Source organism: Pelodiscus sinensis, chromosome 13 (genome assembly GCF_052426305.1).
Source record: "Pelodiscus sinensis isolate ZL-2025 chromosome 13, ASM5242630v1, whole genome shotgun sequence".
Classification (NCBI taxonomy): Eukaryota; Metazoa; Chordata; order Testudines; family Trionychidae; genus Pelodiscus; species Pelodiscus sinensis.
The window spans coordinates 46153636-46172599 of record NC_143064.1 but is presented as its reverse complement, the minus strand read 5'-3'; the positions used below and the strand labels follow the sequence as shown (position 1 = coordinate 46172599).

Here is an 18964-nt window from a genome sequence, read left to right as displayed (position 1 = left end):
TCAACAGGGCAACAGGAAGGTATTTTTTCCTTTTTTAAATTTTTAATGAAGAAATTACACTTCTTATTCATCAGTCACTCTCTCTTGTGTTTTACAGGATACCGCTAGCTACAGCACCTACATTTATTTCAATCCAGCATGGAACAGGAGCACAACTTTGATGCGGGAGACCATACCAGTTTTCTACAAATATAAACAGCTGGGCCTGAATATTCTGGAACTGGCTAATGATCTGGGGGACTCCAGTTCTGGAAGATACAGTCAAGAGGGTTGATTTTTAGAAAGTGGTGAAAGTCAGTGTAAGCCAGGCCAACTCACCGTCAGATAAAGCCCCCACAGGGGCAGAATTTCAGTCCCTTTCTGCAGGGTTTTAATTATTTAATATTAACTCAGCTAACTAATATGGACTTCATAGCTCCTTCCTGAAACTCAGCACCTGCTGCTTGGCTAATCCCCATTATACCTACCTTCTGCAGGTATCTCTACCAGACTGTCCACCTGACTGAAACAGGGAATCCTTCATAGGTCCTTCCACAAACCCTCCATTTCCTTCCTCCAACGGAGCAGGCTCCCTTTTATAGGCAGCACTGCCTCAAAACTGTCACATGACCTTTGGTCACATGACTCACCAAATGGCCAGAGACCTGAAGCAGCGCACTGGGTCATGTAGGGTTGTGCACCCCAGACATGTCAGGCCCCTTTAGGATGCAGTCTTGCCAGCCTTGCCCATTGAAAACTCCTGAACCAAGCCTGAAAAAAAATCATTAAACTGGTTTAAAACTAAAGAGATTTTCTTAGAAATCAGATTTTTTTGGAGAAAGAATAATACATTTGGGATTTTTTTTTTTTTTGCCTTCTGATTTCTGAATCTTTAGGGTTGTTCACTTAGCTCATATTTCATTTCTTTTAATGAAAGCTGAGGTTTACCCCCAATCTTTAGACTCCAGAAACTGGGCCTTTAAGAAAAACACCAAAGATTTATATGATGTGAAAAAAAGCACAAGATTAGTTAACAATGAAGGGGGTTCAAGAGGGGAACCTAGAATTTTAGCTGCTTTGGAAAATGCCCACTCCTGGTGTGCAGATATCATGGTCATTTCAGCAAACATTTGCCTGAAATTTAACCAGCCTTGTAACAAAATCCACTTGCCCGATCTTTGGCACCACAACTGATCACAACAAAGAACAACTAACGGTATGGCAATTGCCCATCAAAAGAATTCCTTGCCTGGGCTGCATGGGTGATGGGGATTTTGTATGGTTGCTATATGCATAGGCGTCTTCTGCAAGTCATGAAAGTAATTAGCACATCCTATTAATTCAGGCACCTGTCAACTTCTGCTCCAACTTCAAACAATGGTACTGAGTTAACTGTGTGCAAAAACCAGACAGATATATGGAAAACTCCTGCTTTGTGTCCTACTTCTGCCATCAAACTTCCCGCTAGCCTCCAAACTGAAATTGGCTGTCTTTGCTAGACCCGCTCATTCGAACACTAGAAGATCGACAGTGGCAGATGTGATCTTCTCTGTAGCATAGACTACTTCTCTGTAGCCCTGTGTTAGCTTAAGTAGTAGAGGCTCGTGTTTTGGTGCTGAAGGACCTAAGCTCAGTAGGGGTATGTCTAAACTACATGACTCCGTCGACGGAGCCATGTAGATTTGTTTGTTTGGCAAAGGGAAATGAAGCCGCGATTTAAATAATCATGGCTTCATTTAAATTTACATGGCTGCCACGCTGAGCCGACAAACAGCTGATCAGCTGTTTGTCGGCTCAGCGCGCTAGTCTGGACACTCCCCTGTCGAAATGAAAGCCTTTTATCAACATCCCCCGTAAACCTCATCCTACGAGGCATAAGGGGGAGGTCGATAAAGGGCTTTCAGGTCGGCGCGGGAGCGTCCAGACTAGCGCGCTGAGCCGTCAAACAGCTGATCAGCTGTTTGTCGGCTCAGCGCGGCAGCCATGTAAATTTAAATGAAACCACAATTATTTAAATCGCGGCTTCATTTCCCTTTGCCGATCAGCCTAATCTACATGGCTCCATCGACGGAGGCATGTAGTCTAGACACACCCTAGCTGCCGACAGTTTGTGGTGGGATTTGCTATGGAAGCTTATGCATGGTCAAAATCAAAGGTGACAGAAGAGTCCATTCTTTGTGAATTATTCCCATCAGTTCCCCTCTCCCTCCCAGAAATCAGACAATACACTATCAGGGAAATCAGCTTGTGACACAGTGTGTTGTCAAGGTAGATCAGAAAGGCAAAAGCTCCTATCTGCCTACACAGGGGCGGCCCGAGGCAGGCTGCCGGCAGCTGGCGCCCCAGGCAGAATGCGCGATCGACGCCCCTACCTCCATAGCCCTCAATGGTGTGACGCCATCATTGGGCGCCCCGTTTAATGCGGTGCCCTAGGCAACGTCCGAGTCAGCCTATATGCACGGGCTGCCCCTGTACCCACAAGAGATGGAGCAGGATTTGTGGCCTGGAACCCGGGCGCTCCTGCATTCTGCCCTGACGGTTACGGGAAGCAGAACTTCTGGGGTCTAATCCTGGGCCTGCCACTGATCTGGAACTAATCTCTGTGCACCCCGGCTTCTGAAGTGTCAAATGCTGTTGGAGGGCAGTTGAGAGGATCCATCCGTGAATGTTTGCACAGCCCAGACTCTCTACTGCTCCCAGTCGCACCGAGCCAATAACGCTCCTGAAGTGCAAAGGACGTTCACACAATTAAAAAAAAAATCGTGCCCAGTAAAGTCCCGAGTCTGTTTGCTTGGTGATGATGCCCAAAGCAGTGAGAACACAGCTTGATTTCCAGAGCCCAGGCAGGTAGAAATCTCTTGTTTGGACTGGTAAACTGAGCAAATTTGACATGGAGGTCGCTGAGGGAGAACAACTACAACTACAGAGCCACAAGACGGAATTTTTACAGAGGCTCTTTTCCAACCGTAACTGCACTTCAAGCCTTCCCAGACCGGATCCAAAGGGTCCTGAGATCTGAAACCAAAGCTGCACTAGGTCGGTTAGGCCTCACCCCTGCCACAAGCACAGTTATCTGATTGCACAATCAGTGAGCGGCAATATTCTAGTGTCTGTGCAAGGGGGAAGGGACGGAGTGTGAACAAGAAAAGGTCAAAGACAGATTTCTCAGCTCCTACACACAACAAGGGGAGAGAAAAATGCTGACCCCAGAAACAGAACCCTTGCGTCGCTGAATAATGCTGGAGCGTAGGTTTGCCAGATGGTTTCAACAAAAATACCAGGCACGCTTGACATTACACCACAATCTACTTTACATCTTATTTAGAAAAGACCGGACATTTCTATTTTCTCCTTTCTATTTTCTCCATTTGTTTCCCGAACAGAAAGCTGAAATACTGGACTATCCAGTTCAAAACCGGACACCTGGCAACCCTACTGTAGTGACAGCTGAACCACCAGGAAATGCACAAGCTGCTCAGAGCAAACCAGTTCTCTGGCCGACCTGCAAAAGGGACAGCCATGAAGAGTTCTGTCGTCTTACGTGCAACGGGGAGAGGAACAATGGGTCTGAGCTAGCTAGTCCCCGAACAGATCTAATCTTGCTGATAGGGCTCTTCTCTCTAATGCATTGCACCTTGTGCGCACATGGAGTTAATTCTGTTAATGAGTTTCACGCCCCTGTTGAGGGCAGTGTTTGTTTAAAAGCACTCAGCTGTTTTCCTGTACAGTTTTTAACAGGTGCATGCAAACATGAGCTTTCCCACGCACGGGTCTCTGAGCGTGTATGTAGCTCATACTGCCTACCACGGGTTATCAATACTACAACAAGGTTCAGAAAGAGAACCAAATACATTCCTGGGACATAGGTCCATCGATAGCTATTAGCCAGGATGGGTAGGAATGGGGTCCCTAGTCTCTGTTTGTCAGAGGCTGGGAATGGGAGTCAAGGGAGGGATCACTTGATGGTTACCCGTTGGGTTCACTCCCGCTGTGGCTCCTGGAATTGGCCACCGTTGGCAGACAGGACACCGGGCTAGATGGATGTGTGGTCTGACCCAGGATGGCTAAGATAGAACCACTGACCCTCCATGTCAAACTTTACCCCTTGACCTAAAGGAGCTGCATTCCGCTACGCTAGCAGGCTCTGATGCAGTATTGCACCCATGCCCGACGTGTTACTTATATAAAGTCTCTGCACCAGTTTTCTCAGCGACGGATCGAAGGTAGAACTATTGACCTACCTCAGAGGGACGCTGTGAAGTTTTAGTAAATTAAGGACTGCCAAGTGCTTTGAGATACGAGGCGAGTGAATGTTTTTCCTGGCACTTTCCAATTTTTAAATGGATTCACTGTATAGGTGGGACCTCCCTGGCCCGGCACCCGCAGGACCATAGCGGTCCTGAACCAGGGACTTTGCCGGATCAGGGGAAGTCAATGCTCCCCTGCTTCTGGGCTGCTCTCTTTGGGGCTCTCACCCGCCTGTCCGCATGCTGCCGCCAGAGTTTCCTGGGGTTCTGGACAGCCTGGCCTCTGCCAGTCCCGCTGCCACTGTGGGCTCCCCTTGCCAAGCCACCCGGACGCCACCAGTCCCACTCTGACACAGCTGGCCCTGCTGCTGGCTCCCCAGGGCTCCCCAGGCACCGCTGGGCTCCGCTGCTGCTGGGGTTCTCTGGCCAGGGCTGCCCGGTCACCCCAGCCTGCTGCCACCAGGGGTTACCCAGGGTTCCCTGATCCGGGGCCACCCCGCCACCGCCAGGGCCAATTCTGCTCCCACTGTGGGGTTCCCTGGGTTTTCCCATCCCTGGGCCGCCCCACTGCAAGGTGCTGCTGCCACCAGGGGTTCCCTGGCTGGGACAGAGGCTACCCAGCCACCACCTGGTGCTGACCCAGCCAGGGGTCCCCAGCCCCATGTTCTCCTAGCTGGCTCTCACTCCTAGCCTCTGGGGCTCTTTGATCCAGCAACATCCCTGGCCCTGCCAGATCACAGTCCTGGGTCGGGAGGTTCCATCCGTAGCTGGTTTTTGCACTCCTTCATGAACTTCCTGGGAATAGTCTGGTAAGCGAGCTTGCTGGCAAGACTGTCCATGGGAACAGAGGCTTTTAAGCAGATACCAGAGAACATTTTGGGAAAGCGAATTTAAAGTTTGTCTTTGGGAGCATTCAGACCAGAAGTCTGAGTCTTAGTTACGTTGCTAACCCAATCAGGGACAGAACACCACCGTGCGGCTTGCGAGGCCATTCAAATAGCTCATGGTTTGCATCCTGAATAATCACAACAAATGGCTTCTGGCCAATCAACAGGCCACAAAGCATTCAGCCTAAAACCTTCAGTAATGAATAAATGTTATTAAAATCACCAATTGTTCATAAACCGTTTGGGAACAGAAAAAGGCAGAATTCGTGGACAAAATACCGTGTTAAAAATTATTCACCCTGCTCCGAATGGAACTATACATTCAACGTAGACAAAGGGTTATGCTTCAGATTTATGAGTCAGGTGATACTAATAATAGTAATTATAATCATGTCTTACATATTTACAGACAGCCATCTACCACATGATCCAAAGGCACTTTATAAACTGCAGCAACAGGTAAACAAGAATCAATTAAACCTTCACTGAAATAGGCAGCCACCCCAGGGTTAGCTGTAGAAGAGTAGAAAGTCATGGTACCCAACAGTTTCAGACAGGAAGTGAAGAGGACGGCATCAAGGGAGTCTAGGGACGTGGAATGCAATTACTCAACACAGAATTTGGCCCGAGCATGAAAACAAACATCCTTTCCTACTGCCATGAAAAGCGTATTGGGTTAACTGACGCCCACAAGCATGCAGGACCTCAGTTTGAGGTCTAATTCCTTGCCACCTGGTAGGGAATCGCCAAACCAACTTCCTCACTCCCCTGGGTTCCCCTTGCACATCATTGACCAAGCTTGGTGTGCGAGACCTCGACAAAGGCCTGGTTACAGTAGGTGAGACTATATCTACACTGGCGGCTTCTTGTGCAAGAACATCTTGCGCAAGGGTTCTTGTGCAAGAAGTCTTGTGCTAGAGAACATCCACACTGTCCATGTGCGAGCTGTGCTTTTGCACAAGAGCTTCCATGGCAGTGTGGATGCTCTCTTGCGTAAGGAAGCCCTGATGGCCATTTTAGCCACAGGGCTTTCTTGCGCAAGAAAGCCCTGCCTGGAGTCCACACTGCCCTCTTGCGCAAGAGGGTTTACACCTGATAAAAAAAGAGCGTAACTCTAGTGCAAGGAGTCCTCTCTTACCACGTTGTACTGTCAATTTCCTTGTGCAAGAGGGGGCGGGCAGTGTGGACGCTCTGCAGATTCTTGCGTAAGAACGGCCGTACTGCAAGTGTAGACTTAGCCTGAGAGTGTAATAGTACATACATGTGTGACCTGAAAACAGCATTCTTCTTGCCGGGCGGGGAGGCAGAAGCCAGGAGTGTGAGACTTCGGGCAAGCCATCTGAAATCCCTTTTCTCTCTGTGCCCAGCTTCCCCGCTAAGAAATCGTATTTATCTCCTGTTAAAGGCTCCCCTTTCGGGCAAAGTGCCTACACTCCCTGTTTTAGCAGCCTCCTGCAACCCAGCTCTCCAGCCCTTTCTGAAGGCTAACCCTGCCTCACCCTGAGCCAACAGCTTCCTTTTAACTGGCTTGCTGGGCCCTGATTGGGTGTGTCCTTTGTGCCACTCTGCTTTCCTGGAGGACTTCTCTATGGTTTGCTGCACGGGGTGTGGCAAGGCCACAAGCCTCCATCAGGGGCCTTTGGGGCTCGGGACACCCCATCACAAATCCTAAGTGAACTCAGTGCATGAAGACCTACAACATGCTAGAGAAATCCCAAGCATTATCTCAAAATGACCACAGGGAGTGGTCTTAGCTCCCTTCACAATAATGTGTAACAACGTGCCTAGCTCTTATGCCGCAACGCCACTACAATGAAACATTTTCCAGCAGTCAAACACTGGACAGCGAGGGCTGTATTCCCTTCAGCCAACATGGTGGCTTCAGCCTTCCAGCACTGTCCCTTCAGGACCATGGACCACTGATGCTGTTTGAATACATCAGCCATCATTTCTTTTTCCAGTCTGGGTTTTCAAGTGTGGATGTTGCACAGTTTCTAAAGGGAATGGCTGAGGACTGAACGCCATTGAATTCCCACTCGTCGACTGAGGAGAAAGTACAAGCAGAGACTGTGGGGAGTTTGGGGCTATGAGGAGGGGCAGGCAAGAGGGAGGATGGGGGGCTGAGGGCAGGGGATGTTGGACACAGCGGCAGGTGAGAAGGAGAGGCAAGGAGGAGATAAATGAGGTGGAAGGGAATTGGGATCTGTAAGGAGGGGCAGAGGAGAGAGAAAACAGAAATGTGTGTGTGTGAGAGAGAGAGAGAGGAGAGAGGGGGCGTACTGGGAGTGGGTTAGCACAAATATGAAGTGGAATGAAGCGAGAAAATTTTGGATTTGTAATAAGACAGGGTCACGTGTGCATGTGTGTGAAGGTAACGTGGGTCTCCAACAAGAGGGGCGGGGACAAGTGTGTGGGCTTGAGGGAGAAAGGAGGTCTGTGAAGAGAGGGGAAAGGTCTGGTGTGTGTGTGTGTGTGTGTGTGTGTGTGTGTGTTAGAGGAGGGGAGGGATCTGTGAGGGGAGAGGACAGGTGTGTGTGTGTGTGTGTGTGTGTGTGTGTGTGTGTGTGGGTTTAGAGAGAGGGGACAAATGGGATCTGTGAGGGGAGAGGACAGGTGTGTGTGTGTGTGTGTGTGTGTGTGTGTTGGAGGGGGTGGAGGGATCCATGAGGGGAGAGGAGAAGTGTGTGTGTGTTAGAGGAGGGGAGGGATCTGTGAGGGGAGAGGACAGGTGTGTGTGTGTGTGTGTGTGTGTGTGTGTGTGTGTGTGTGTGTGTGTGTGCGCGCGTGTGCTGGAGGAGGGGAGGGATCCATGAGGGGAGAGGAGAGGACAGGTGTGTGTAAGTGTCTTCAGGAGGGCAGTTTACATCCACAAAGCGGTGCAGGTGACAGGCAGCATGGACGGGGCATTCCTAAGCCTTTGAAAGCCGGGACCCCGTACACAGTAACTCTGTCTCCCTGGGGAAATGTGAAGAGAGAAGGGAGCAGGCGAGGTTTCCAGGTCACCAGCTTTGTATTTGCTCCGTGAGGACCCCGGGCATTCTCTCTGCACCTGCTATTTCCACACCCAATACACTAACTTCCGGGGGCGGGGAGTTTTGTGTCTGGGGGGGCATGGAGAAAACCTTGCCTCCCCTAATGGATGCCGGGGACAGCTGCTCTCGGGAGGCCAGGCCATCGGCTTGCAACTCTTGTGGAGTTTTGGGCGGCTCTGCACCAACGGAGAGCAGCTGAGTCACTGCGCTTAACAGGGCTCCTTGAGCCGTTTCCTGCGTCTCCTCTGCCCGGGGCAGCGACTTCTCAGTGGGTTTGCTCCTGCTTTGGAGGATGCGTCCACACGGGAGCGGCTGAGAGCTCTAAGGCCCAGCGCTGGGCAGGGTGCTGCAGTGAACGCTTCCTGCCCTCCTTTCCTCCCGCCTCGTCACGCCAACAAGCCCCAGCCCAGCCTGGTGGATCCCACATAGGGAGGGTGGCCAACAGTCAGACCGCACAAACCCGAACACCACTGCCCCACCCCCTACCCCATCCCGCTCACTGCACCCCCCACCCTCACTCACTTTCACTAGGTTGGGGCAGGGGCTTGGGGTGCAGGAGCGGTGCAGGGTATGGGCTCTGGGAGGGTGTTTGGGTGCAGCAGGGTGTGGCAAGGGTGAGGGGTGCAGGCTCTGGGAGGAAGATTGGGTGCAGAAAGGGGCTCAAGGCAGGGGCAGGAGTGCAGGAGCGGGTGAGGGGCACGGGTTCTGGTGAGGCGGCACTTATCATGGGTGGCTCATTTTCAGTGGCACAACGGGGCTAAGGCAGGCTCCTGGAAGTAGTTGGCACATCCTTATGGACCCTGGGGAGGCAGGAAGCCTCCACGTGCTGCCTGTGCCCACAGGCACCGCCCCCGCAGCTCCCATTGACCATAGTTCCCACCAATGGGAGAGGCGGAGTCAGTGCTCAGGGCGGGGACAGCGTTAGGAGCCTCCTCCCACGCCGGGGGCTGCAGGAGTATTCCGACTGGTTCCGGAAGCAGTGTGGGGCCAGGGCAGGCAGGGAGCCTGCTGCTCCAGTGCTGGAAACCTGCCCTTCCCCCTCAGCTCGGCCAAAGCACCCTACACCCCTGCCCTCTCTACTACCCTGTTCTTGCTATTCCAGGACTGAGACCTCCCGACCGCTCAGATTGACTTCTCTGTCCACATAGCCAACCCCTTCCATTCCAGTACAGGGACACTCCTCCCCCCATTCTGACAAGGCCTCACAGGCTGATCTCCACAGCCCCCTTGCTGTTCTAGTCAGAGGCCATTTCCTGGTTCTATCACTGCCTCTTGGAGACCCTGCCCCATCCCGGCACCTCCCCCAGAGCCCACCCCTCCGCACGATGCCCCCCATGCGATCCCGGACAGCTCGGCCTCCGCCATCCAGCTCAGGCAACCTGTCACTCAGGCTAGTGTGACTGAGCACCTGTGCTCCGACGAGGCGATGCCACCGATGAGTCCTTCCCATTGCCTCCTTGCCTCCCCCCGCAACTCTGTCTGCCCAGCTAGCAACCCGTGGGCAGCATGGTCCGAGTCCGGCTGTCTGATTGGGGAAGGAGGGCTTGTCAGGATCCCCCTTCCCTGCCACTCCTGGTTCATCTGAACCGAGGCGCACATCACTCCTGCCATGGCACGGCCCCTGAGAGCCAACCTGCTCCATGGTCTAATGGGCTTCAAAGCCAGGGGCGGGGGGAGGAGGTGAGTGGCTGACGTTTCTCAGCCACTCGGCTCGGCCTGGAGCTAACGAGGCATCTCAAAATTAAAAAGTGAACTGCAATCCCCAGCAGGCCTGTCCTCCTTTTGGCATTAGTTGGAGTTCTCTTTCTCGCTCAGCGAGAGCCGGCGAGCAGCTTTCAGCTCCGTCGAGGCCCCATGTCTGGGCAGCGCACAGGGATCCCGGGAAGGGGAGCGCCTGTGACTTAGGAAAGGTGTTTGCACGGACAGGATTCCCCCCTCGCCGTGCACACAGTCACCCCCATGCTGCCCCTTCACCTCATCCCCACAGAGCAAAGCAGAGAAGATAGAAAATGGGATACAGGTCGCAGAGCGCGGGAGAATGGGGGAGGCAATTTGGGCTGGGTGGGAAGTGCAGGTGGAAGAGGAGGAATTGGGGTCTGGAACCTGGAGCAGGTGAGAGGGCAGAGGGAGTGAATAGCAGCTCTCCTGTCCCTGGGATGGACGGGACACAGATATGTTTGGGGTGGAGGAGCGGTCCTGAGCAATGGAAAGTGGCACATGAGAGAAAGGGAGGGAGCAGGGCTGGGGGTGCTCGGGCAGCTCCCGACTGCCAGTTCCAGGTGCAGCAATGACTCATGGGAGCATAGTGCTGGGGGGCACGCGCCCTCCGGCCCCCATGGCAAACTAACAACTCTAGAGTGTGGCTCGGCCGGCCACAAGCGCACTGCCAGGGAGTCCTGTGAGCTGTCTTTGGCCCGGCTCCTCAAAGGCTCAAGCTGCCTGAATAGCATTGGGGCTGCAGGCCTCTGTGCCTCCCTGGCCTGAGCTGTGAGGTGGGGTGTGGAATCAGCCCCGTGCCAGGAGACCCCTGCTGGCTGCTTGTGGGCCTGAGCTGGGAGGTACACATCCCTGGGGTGTGTAGGGGCCACAGAAGTACCTCCCAGCTCACACCCACAAGCAGCCTGCTCTCTTATCCAAGGTGCAATTCTCCAACTGCTTCCACGGATGGGATAAGGTGGAAACCACAGCCCCTGCAGGGCAGGGCCAGGAAGGAACTAGAAAACCCAGTCACCCGTATTCACCCCCTGGTGTGGTACCACCCGCCTCTGCAGACTTGCCCCCGGGACAGATTTGGCTCAAGGTCTCAGGGTCCCAGATAGCTCTGGGGCCTGGCGCTGGTCCAGGGAGATGTTTCCCTCCCCCTCACTAGGTTAACAATGACTGAGATGTGTCGCCCGCTCCTGTCTATGGGGGACCCCTCTGTGGTCCTGGGGCTCGGTCCAACTCCTACTCCTACCACCGGGTCTCTTATTTTAGGATCTGCCAGGGCAACAGACCCACACATCCAGAGAGGCTCAATGCCCGTGCAGCCTTAGAGCGCCAATGGCGCCGCCAGCTCAGACCACAAGCCACGGCGCCCTTCCAAAGGGGGGAAGAAAGGAGCAGAGCCGTGTGTAGTAAAGTCTGGAGAGCAACAGCTACACACCAGCGCGTGGGGGCGCCCTCTCTGCTTCTACTACGGAGATGTGGCCAGCGCTGGGCAAACGGGTGGAAAAAAATGGAGACGCTCCCGTAGGTTTTGAGGTCAGATGGTTTAAGGGTCTCACCACCAGCTCCAGAGCCAGCACGGGGGTGGCTGCAAGTCCTGCTTTGGCTAGGACCATCCCTTTTGTCCTGGGCGGCCTCAGGTTTTTGGCAAAACTGGGCGTTTGTCCCAGTTGGCCTTGCCAGTTGGCCATGTGCTGGCAAGAGCCAATGGGATGAATGCCAAGGGGGGCTGGCCCCTTGCAAGGCATGCAGGAATGTGCCGGGAAGAGGGGGACAAGCAGCAACGCCGACCCTATGTGGGTGGGCAGCAGACGGTGGCCTTGGACTGGTCCCGTGCGTGAGGGTAGGGAGAGGAAGGCCTCAGGCTAGCACAGGGAGCAGGATGGCCAATCATGCGGGGGGAGAGGGAGCCCTTGGGCCAGACCCATACAGGCAGGAGGCTGGGGGGGCACACGGGACCTCATGGGGGGTGGAAGGCCTCAGGACATCCCCCTGCAGTGTCCCATTTTCCCTTTGGGAATATATGGTCACCCAGCAGCAATTCCTGCAGCACTAACCAGTGTACCCCACAAGCCCCCTCCCAGCGTTCCTGTCGCCTTTGCACATGGCTCGACCACCGACTGTGTTTTACGGTAGCCCAATAATCCCACAGGCTTCCTAGGAGGCTGTCTTGCCTTTTTTTATGGCATCTCTGCAGCTCTTCTCTCATAAAATGTGACTGCACCAACTTCTGTGGCAGGGGACAGCCGGCTGACAGGGATGTTTTGTGGTTCCCTGGTGAGCCCTTTTCAGCAAGCCCTCCTGCAGTCGGGATCCAAAGAGGCTTCATCGCCTCCCTCTTGCCTGCCGCGTGCGGCTACCCGCCATGCCCCTGAAATTCCAGGCTGCCCCTCTTTGCCCCAGGGAGGAGTCATTTTACAGGGGAGAGTCTCTGCCCCACCACGATCCCGGCCAGTGGGGGCGTAGGAGCAGCTCTGAGTGAGGTGCAGGGAAGTCGGAGATGATTGAGAGAACGGCTGGTTTATGGAGCAGAGAGGAACTTGGCTATTTAAGGACTGGTCCAGAGCTCCTGCCACCGCGTGAATCTTCCTGCCAAGGGCTTCGGCTCAGGTCTCGCGCGAGAGACTTTCTCCCCCCATCAGGGGCACGTTGCCCTCTTGAAAGCAAGGACACAGAGCTGCTTCTCCGCTGTTGTCTCCGGAAGAGACGCTGGTTCCTCTGCAACCCTCGGGGCGGCTGAGATCAATTCCCACCTACCCGGGAAGGGAAAGCACCACCCCGCTCAGGCCAAAAATAACCCGAACAAGCTGAGTCCAAGAGAAAGTGACTCAACCGTCACGTCACCACAGAGCCGGCTTTTGGGTTTCCGGAGGCTAGTTCCCACTACTTCGCGGGCACCACTGAATACCCATTGACCAGGCTCCGTGGCCTTGTCACTATTTCCCCACGCACCCAAAAACGAAAAGGGGCCCCCTTTCTACCTTCCTCTGCTTCCGCGCCTGGGGGCTGGAAATCCCTGCCCATGGAGTCAGCAGACAGAGATCCTGGCCGACAAACCCACAGCCCGCCCAGCAGCTGGTCTGACCACAGCCTGCCCCAGCTCTGTACGAGGCGGTGAACGGGGCAGACGGAGGCAGCTAGTGCGCCAATGTCCCAGCGCTGCCGAAACGCCAGAGTCCCTGAGATACAGACTGGAGGGCTGTGGGGGGAACAGGGGTGGACGGGAAGCATGGGGCAGCCAGTGAGTGAGGTTAAACCCCGAGCAACACCGTTTATCCGACTGCGGGATGGCACGTTACAGGGTCCGCAGCCAGCGAACGACCCCGGAATGCCAAACAGCGTCACGCACCCACCGTAGAGACAGGGCGAGGGAGGGAGCGGAGGAGAGGGGCAGGGCCAGCAGGGATCTGAGAGGGGCTATGGGGAGGAGAGCAGAAGGAAGGCTCTACAGAGAACGACAGGCAGAGGGAGAAAACGGAGGGAGAGAGGGCAAAGGAATCAGAAGGAGGGTAAGGGGAGGAATGGGGGAGGAAAAGAGAGAGCGCACGGAGAGGGGGAAAGCTCACAGGTCGATGCATGTCGCGAGCAGCGGGACAGGTGGCACCCGCCTACGGGGCAGCGAGGCCTCTAGCGCCTCTGCTCCATTTCCTGGAATCGCAAACACCCCCAGCGCGCGGGACCCTGGCTCACCGTACCTCCGAAGTCGGGCCTAAGGCGGACGTCATACCCCTTCAGCAGTTTGTCCACAATCTCTTTCACCACAGAAATGTTCCCGGTGGAGGGGCTGAAAGAGAAGCAGCAGAGGTTCTTGTCAGCGTCCTCACACGGCAGAGGCATGCGGCGGGCCTGGCGGAGGGCCGAGACCCTCCCTGGCGTACAGGCTGCATCCCGGTGCGCATGCGCAGGCCCACACATGCTCCCTGCCTCACACATGAGCTCTTCCTCTCGCAAACACCCCCTCCCCGTCTCTCTGGCATCACAGTCCTCCTCTCTCACACCCCCGCACAACGATCCTGGCCCTCTTCCACGCTGCACATGCCCTGGCGAAAACAAGCTTTTTGGGACACCCATGCAGTTTAAAAAGTCTGTCAACCAGTCCCTAGAGGGGTGGTCCCCTGGGGCACTTACACGTGTCCTGTAGAAACTCATACTCAATCTCTCACTGCGCACACACACTCTCTTCCCCCACTTGCTGTCCCTGTCACATACACCCGCACAACACTGTGCACACAGCCTCCATCTCTGTCACACTCTGCAGCCTTTCAACTTTCTTCCCACAGCCTTGTGTTCTCTCCTACTGCACACACACACACACACACACACACACACACACACACACACACGACATAACTCTGTGTCTTCTACCATGCACACACACAGGGCTTCCACACTTCATTTACACACACTCGCTGTATCTCTGACACACACACTAAATTACACACAAATTTGCCCTGTTACATACCTCTAGATGCCACCTCCCTCTCACACTTTCATGCACACTTCATCTGTAACACACTAGGCATTTTCTCTCTCTCACACACACACACACACATTACATAGACACCCAGTTTCATCACACATAATACACACTGAACTCCCCAGGATATTTACTCCCAACCCAAATATTCGCCTATCCAATCTCCCCTTTGCATTTTGTACACCCAGGCATTCTCTCAGGTTAGCCATGCACCAAAGGACCCTCGCTCTCCTACACACATGCACCTAGACATTATAGTGATGATCTTTGGCCTCTGAAAATAAATATGTTATCACTGTATCACAGCAGCTTGTAATATGGTCTTAGCAACAGAGAGGCAAGAAGAGTCCATCTTTGGCTCAGTGTGCCTAGATCATGGTATTTTCCCTCCCAAGCCCCATGTACTCCTTCCCTTGCTACTGGCCTTCCAATTCCTTCCAGCCATGTGAACGAGAGAGCTGACCTGCATCAAAGAGCCCTAGACACAAGGGAAGTGATAGTGGAATGATAGGCAGCAAGAAGCTACACTGAACCTCCAAAACACACGAGTGCAGGTGTTTCCACTTGGGTGGTCCCCCAACCCAACCTTCGGCCCAGCTCTGTTTTCTATGGCGCTTGGGTGCACATATCATCAAACAGCAGTCTTTTCCCTCATCGGTTGAACGCCAAATCCATGAAAAAGACACTTCTTCCAGACCATCCTTCCTTCGACAACAAATTAGTCTAGGACATAAAGTGGCAACACAATATACTACCCCTTCCACCAACCTGGGTGTCTCCCTGGAGCTGGAGATTGTGGGCACAGGCCCTTGTACACGTGTGGCGGTGATTTATGTGTATGGACCTCCATGGTGTGCATGAGTCTATGTGTGAGCTGAGTACGTGCAGAGACCTGTATTCACACGAGTATGGATTGGCATGTGGATGGCTGTGCAAAAACAGAGCTCTCTCTTTCTCTGTGTGTGCTGTACATCTGGGCACACAGATATGTGCATGTGTGTGTATTAAAGATCTATCTGTAAAGGGGCATGAATATGTGGGTACAGGTGCATGAGTATGAGGTAGGAACGTGGGTAAATTGATCGGTCCGGGCAGGTGGTTTTGATCTGGATGCATGAGCCTGTGTGTGCTTGGATACACCTTCAATCAGAATGTGTACATGTGAACGTAAACCAACAGTTTTATCTTGGCACAGTCTAGGAACACAGAAAAACTGTTCAGTGAATATGCTGAAGGACATGTGTATACACGCTGGGTTTCTTATACATGTGCCCTTTTAATTTATTTAAGTATGTCTTTACACAAGTCCACAGGAAAATGGGGGAGGGGCGTACCAATGAATGTGTACACTTGTCTCTGTGCATACACAGGGTAAATATATTTGTGTAGATAAGCATGTACTGGACTTATGGATATCTGCACACATATTTGCATGGGTATATATTTTGGGAAATTGTATAGGTATATACATGTGCACACTCCAGATACATGTGCATTTAGTTGTACACATGTGAGTGCATGTGTACAACCAGGTTTTCATATATGCGTACAACAACCCAAATGCTTCGTGCTTCACCCTCAATGGAATTTACAAACTTGCATTCATCCCCCGCAACAAGTCAGAAATGATCCTTACCTCCATGTTACAGACAGGGAAATAGGCCGGGAGGGAGTACGCGTTGTTTCCAAAAAAAGTCACACAAGAAGTCTAGAACCGTGGTGTCCCAGTCTTCCCCACAAACTACAAATATCTGCCCCCAAAGTCAATGGGAGCTTGTGTGTGCTAGGAAAGAAAAAGATCGGGACAAGGTCTTCTGTCTCTTCAGTTGTGTGCCTGTCCTGTAAGGCCATCTCCCTTCCTCTGAACAAACGATCTGTGTAGATGCACAGGTGTGGGCATGTGGCTGTACCTTAGCGCCAAAACTGTATGAACGTAGGATACAGTCCATGTGTCAATTGTACATGTATCTCTTTCAATATTGTACACTTGAGACTGAGTGGGTGTGGACGTGCACTGTACACGTATGCGCGCATCCAAAGGTATCAATCCTGTATGTGCGTGTAAGATGCTTAGTGAACATGGGTGCGAGCGTACATGCCGTGTATACATCATGCATGTGTGAAGGGTGTGTGTTTACAGTATGCCAACTGAAGTCTATGCATCTGCACGTGCCTGGCCATATATGAGAGGGCAGAATCCACATGTGCCTATACAATGGCAGGAATCTGTGTATATTTCTCAGTGTACAGTGTATGTGTCATGCATTAAGCAGTAGGAGTCAAGGGATGTGTGTGGGCATGAATCTGCACATGTGCCTGTGTGCACGCACCTGTGTCTTTGTGTTAACAGGGAACATGGATTATAGATCTAGATTTGTGCCTGGCCTCAAATGTGTCTTAGTGCAATATTATATAGGCAAGGGTATGTGAATACAGAGCCAGTATGTAATAACCCTGTCTATTAATGAACTGTGTAAATGTGTATACACGGTATGTGTGTGTGCAGTGGATAAATATTAGTGTAGAAATGCACTCCACCTACATTGTCCACTATGGATGTGTGTACATGTGTGAATGCATGGACCTTGTGTCCATATATATATATAGTCATATCTCTGCTTGTGTATATGCGATATATTACTAAGCAGGAAACTGTGGACGCATGCATTGCGCGTCTAGTATCCTGCCCACAGTATGCGATATGATACACTGTATGACTGTACACTTTATATAGTAATGCATACATAGATGTGTGTGTATGCATGGCACATATAGCCATATGGTCATATTTACATGTGTGCATGCAATGAATAAATATTGCATGACGGCTGGCTGCATTGCATCTGTAACGCACAGTGGGTGTGAGTACACACATGCCTAGGACATGTGTGAGTGTGGATGCGTGTGCAGGCTGTGTCTACAGCCTCATGCATGGCTAAGGCAGGCAGTGTGGGGTTTTCGAGGTAGCCCTTTGCTACAGTTCAGGGTTTGCATTCAGTTCCATCCCTGCTTGCTGGGCACCATGTTTCCCAGTACAAGGCTTCATTTTGTCAGTTTCTCTTACAGTCGGTGACTGGGATGCAAACGAGCTGGATGGTGAGCTCCCGGCTGCAGAGATCTTGCCTATGCCTGAGCACCCTTCCTCTCCCTAATATGCAATTGACTAGGAAATAAACAGCAGGCACCAGGAAAGCCATTTGGAGAAGAGACCCCCACCAACAAAACTCCCCCCCCAGCCCACTCCTATAAGCCCACCCCCCATCTGTCCCTGCACCCTGGAAATCAAATCCTTACCTTTGCGCACAGCAGGCAAGACAAAGCGCCGCGAAAGCAGAGACAATTGCACTCAATCTGTCTGCCTGAAACCTCCACATCTCCACAAGCACGATGGAGGGAAAAAAATACGTTGGGAGGGGAGGGAAAGATCTTCTGAAATCCCCCTCCAAAAAAAAGAAAAAAAAAGGAAAAAAAGACAACAAATAATTTCCTTTATTTTTTTTTTAAAAAAAATCACAAGACAGTAAAAAAAAAACGGGGGAAATATGTATCCCCCCCTCCCTTCAGTGCCAGTCAAAGAATTCGCCTCCTCTTCCTTTCAGCATCCTCTCGACAAGAGACATCCTCTGGCAATGGACAAAATCCCAAGAGAGAGAAAAATGAAATGTCCCCAAAATGGACTCAGCAAAATGTGGAAGCGAATCTCACAGGTAGAAAAAAGAACCCGGTCTCCCCTGAATGCTCCACTTGGATTATTTTCCCCCCTGCTATTTTGCCATCCAGTTCTGCAGATGTTGCATGGATCCTGTTATCCACCTTCACAGAAGAGGAGGAGGAGGAGGAGAAAGATTGTGTGTGGATGTGTGTGTGTGAGTGAGTGAGTGTGAGAGTGTGTGGAGGGGGGCAGGGTGACAGTTATCTGGCAGTGCAATTTTAGTCTAGATTTCACCTACCCTTTACTCTTCTGTTTCCCCTCCTCCCTCTGGGTTTTGTTTGGGGGGGGGACATGCAACCCCAGGGTGCCTTTGGATTTGAGTTTACTTGCCCCCTGATGCTGTTGACTTGGATGGATAGTGTGAAAGGGTTAAAAAAAAACCCCCACAAAACAGAAGGAAAAATCCCGGGGAAGCAAGAAGAACTGCTCTCAAAAGCAGAGATGCATGGCTTCTGTATGCTGTTGCTGCAGCTCCTGTAGAGTTTTGCTGCTCATTGCAAAGTCACAAGAGGGGAGGAGAGAGAGACTTTTGTAGATTGGGGAAGGGAAAAAAAAAATCTATGGGCAAATTAGGATCCTGACGTCATGGCTGACAACATTAACCCCTGCTGGCTTGGAGAAGGGATTTTATCAAGGCTGGGTGGGGGGAGAAGAAATGAGGCTTTGAGGGGAGAGGATGAGTCTGGAGAAGAGACCGATTGGTCCTGGAGCAGAACACTGTTGCGGCCATTTGAAACGGCTTGACAAGATAGATGCGAGATCCTGGAGGAGAAGGCGAAGTGCATGAGTGTGTCTCTAACCCATGGGACGAGGGGGCCTAACAGCATTCCCAGGACGCCTTTCGGGGCAATTCCTACAGGCTCCTGGTGGATGAGAGAGAAATTCTGGGCAAGAGGGTGAGCCAGCGAAAGGATCTTGCTTTG

General features: G+C 52.3%; 1 protein-coding gene across 2 annotated transcripts in view; it reads right to left on the bottom strand.

Annotated features, from left to right (window-relative positions):
* Positions 1–18736, bottom strand: part of GABRQ (gamma-aminobutyric acid type A receptor subunit theta) — a 98697-nt gene extending 79961 nt beyond the window's left edge. Inside the window, exons 1-2 of one of the 2 annotated variants that reach the window (XM_006136299.5) lie at positions 17624–18736; positions 13548–13636 (exon numbers count right to left, since the gene is read on the bottom strand). In XM_006136299.5, coding sequence (XP_006136361.1) covers positions 13548–13636; positions 17624–17703 — 169 coding nt within the window. In that variant the 5' untranslated portion in view covers positions 17704–18736. The remainder of the gene's footprint in view (positions 1–13547; positions 13637–17623) is intronic. The other variant, XM_006136297.5, reaches the window with a different exon arrangement.
* Between the last annotated feature and the right edge of the window lie 228 nt (positions 18737–18964).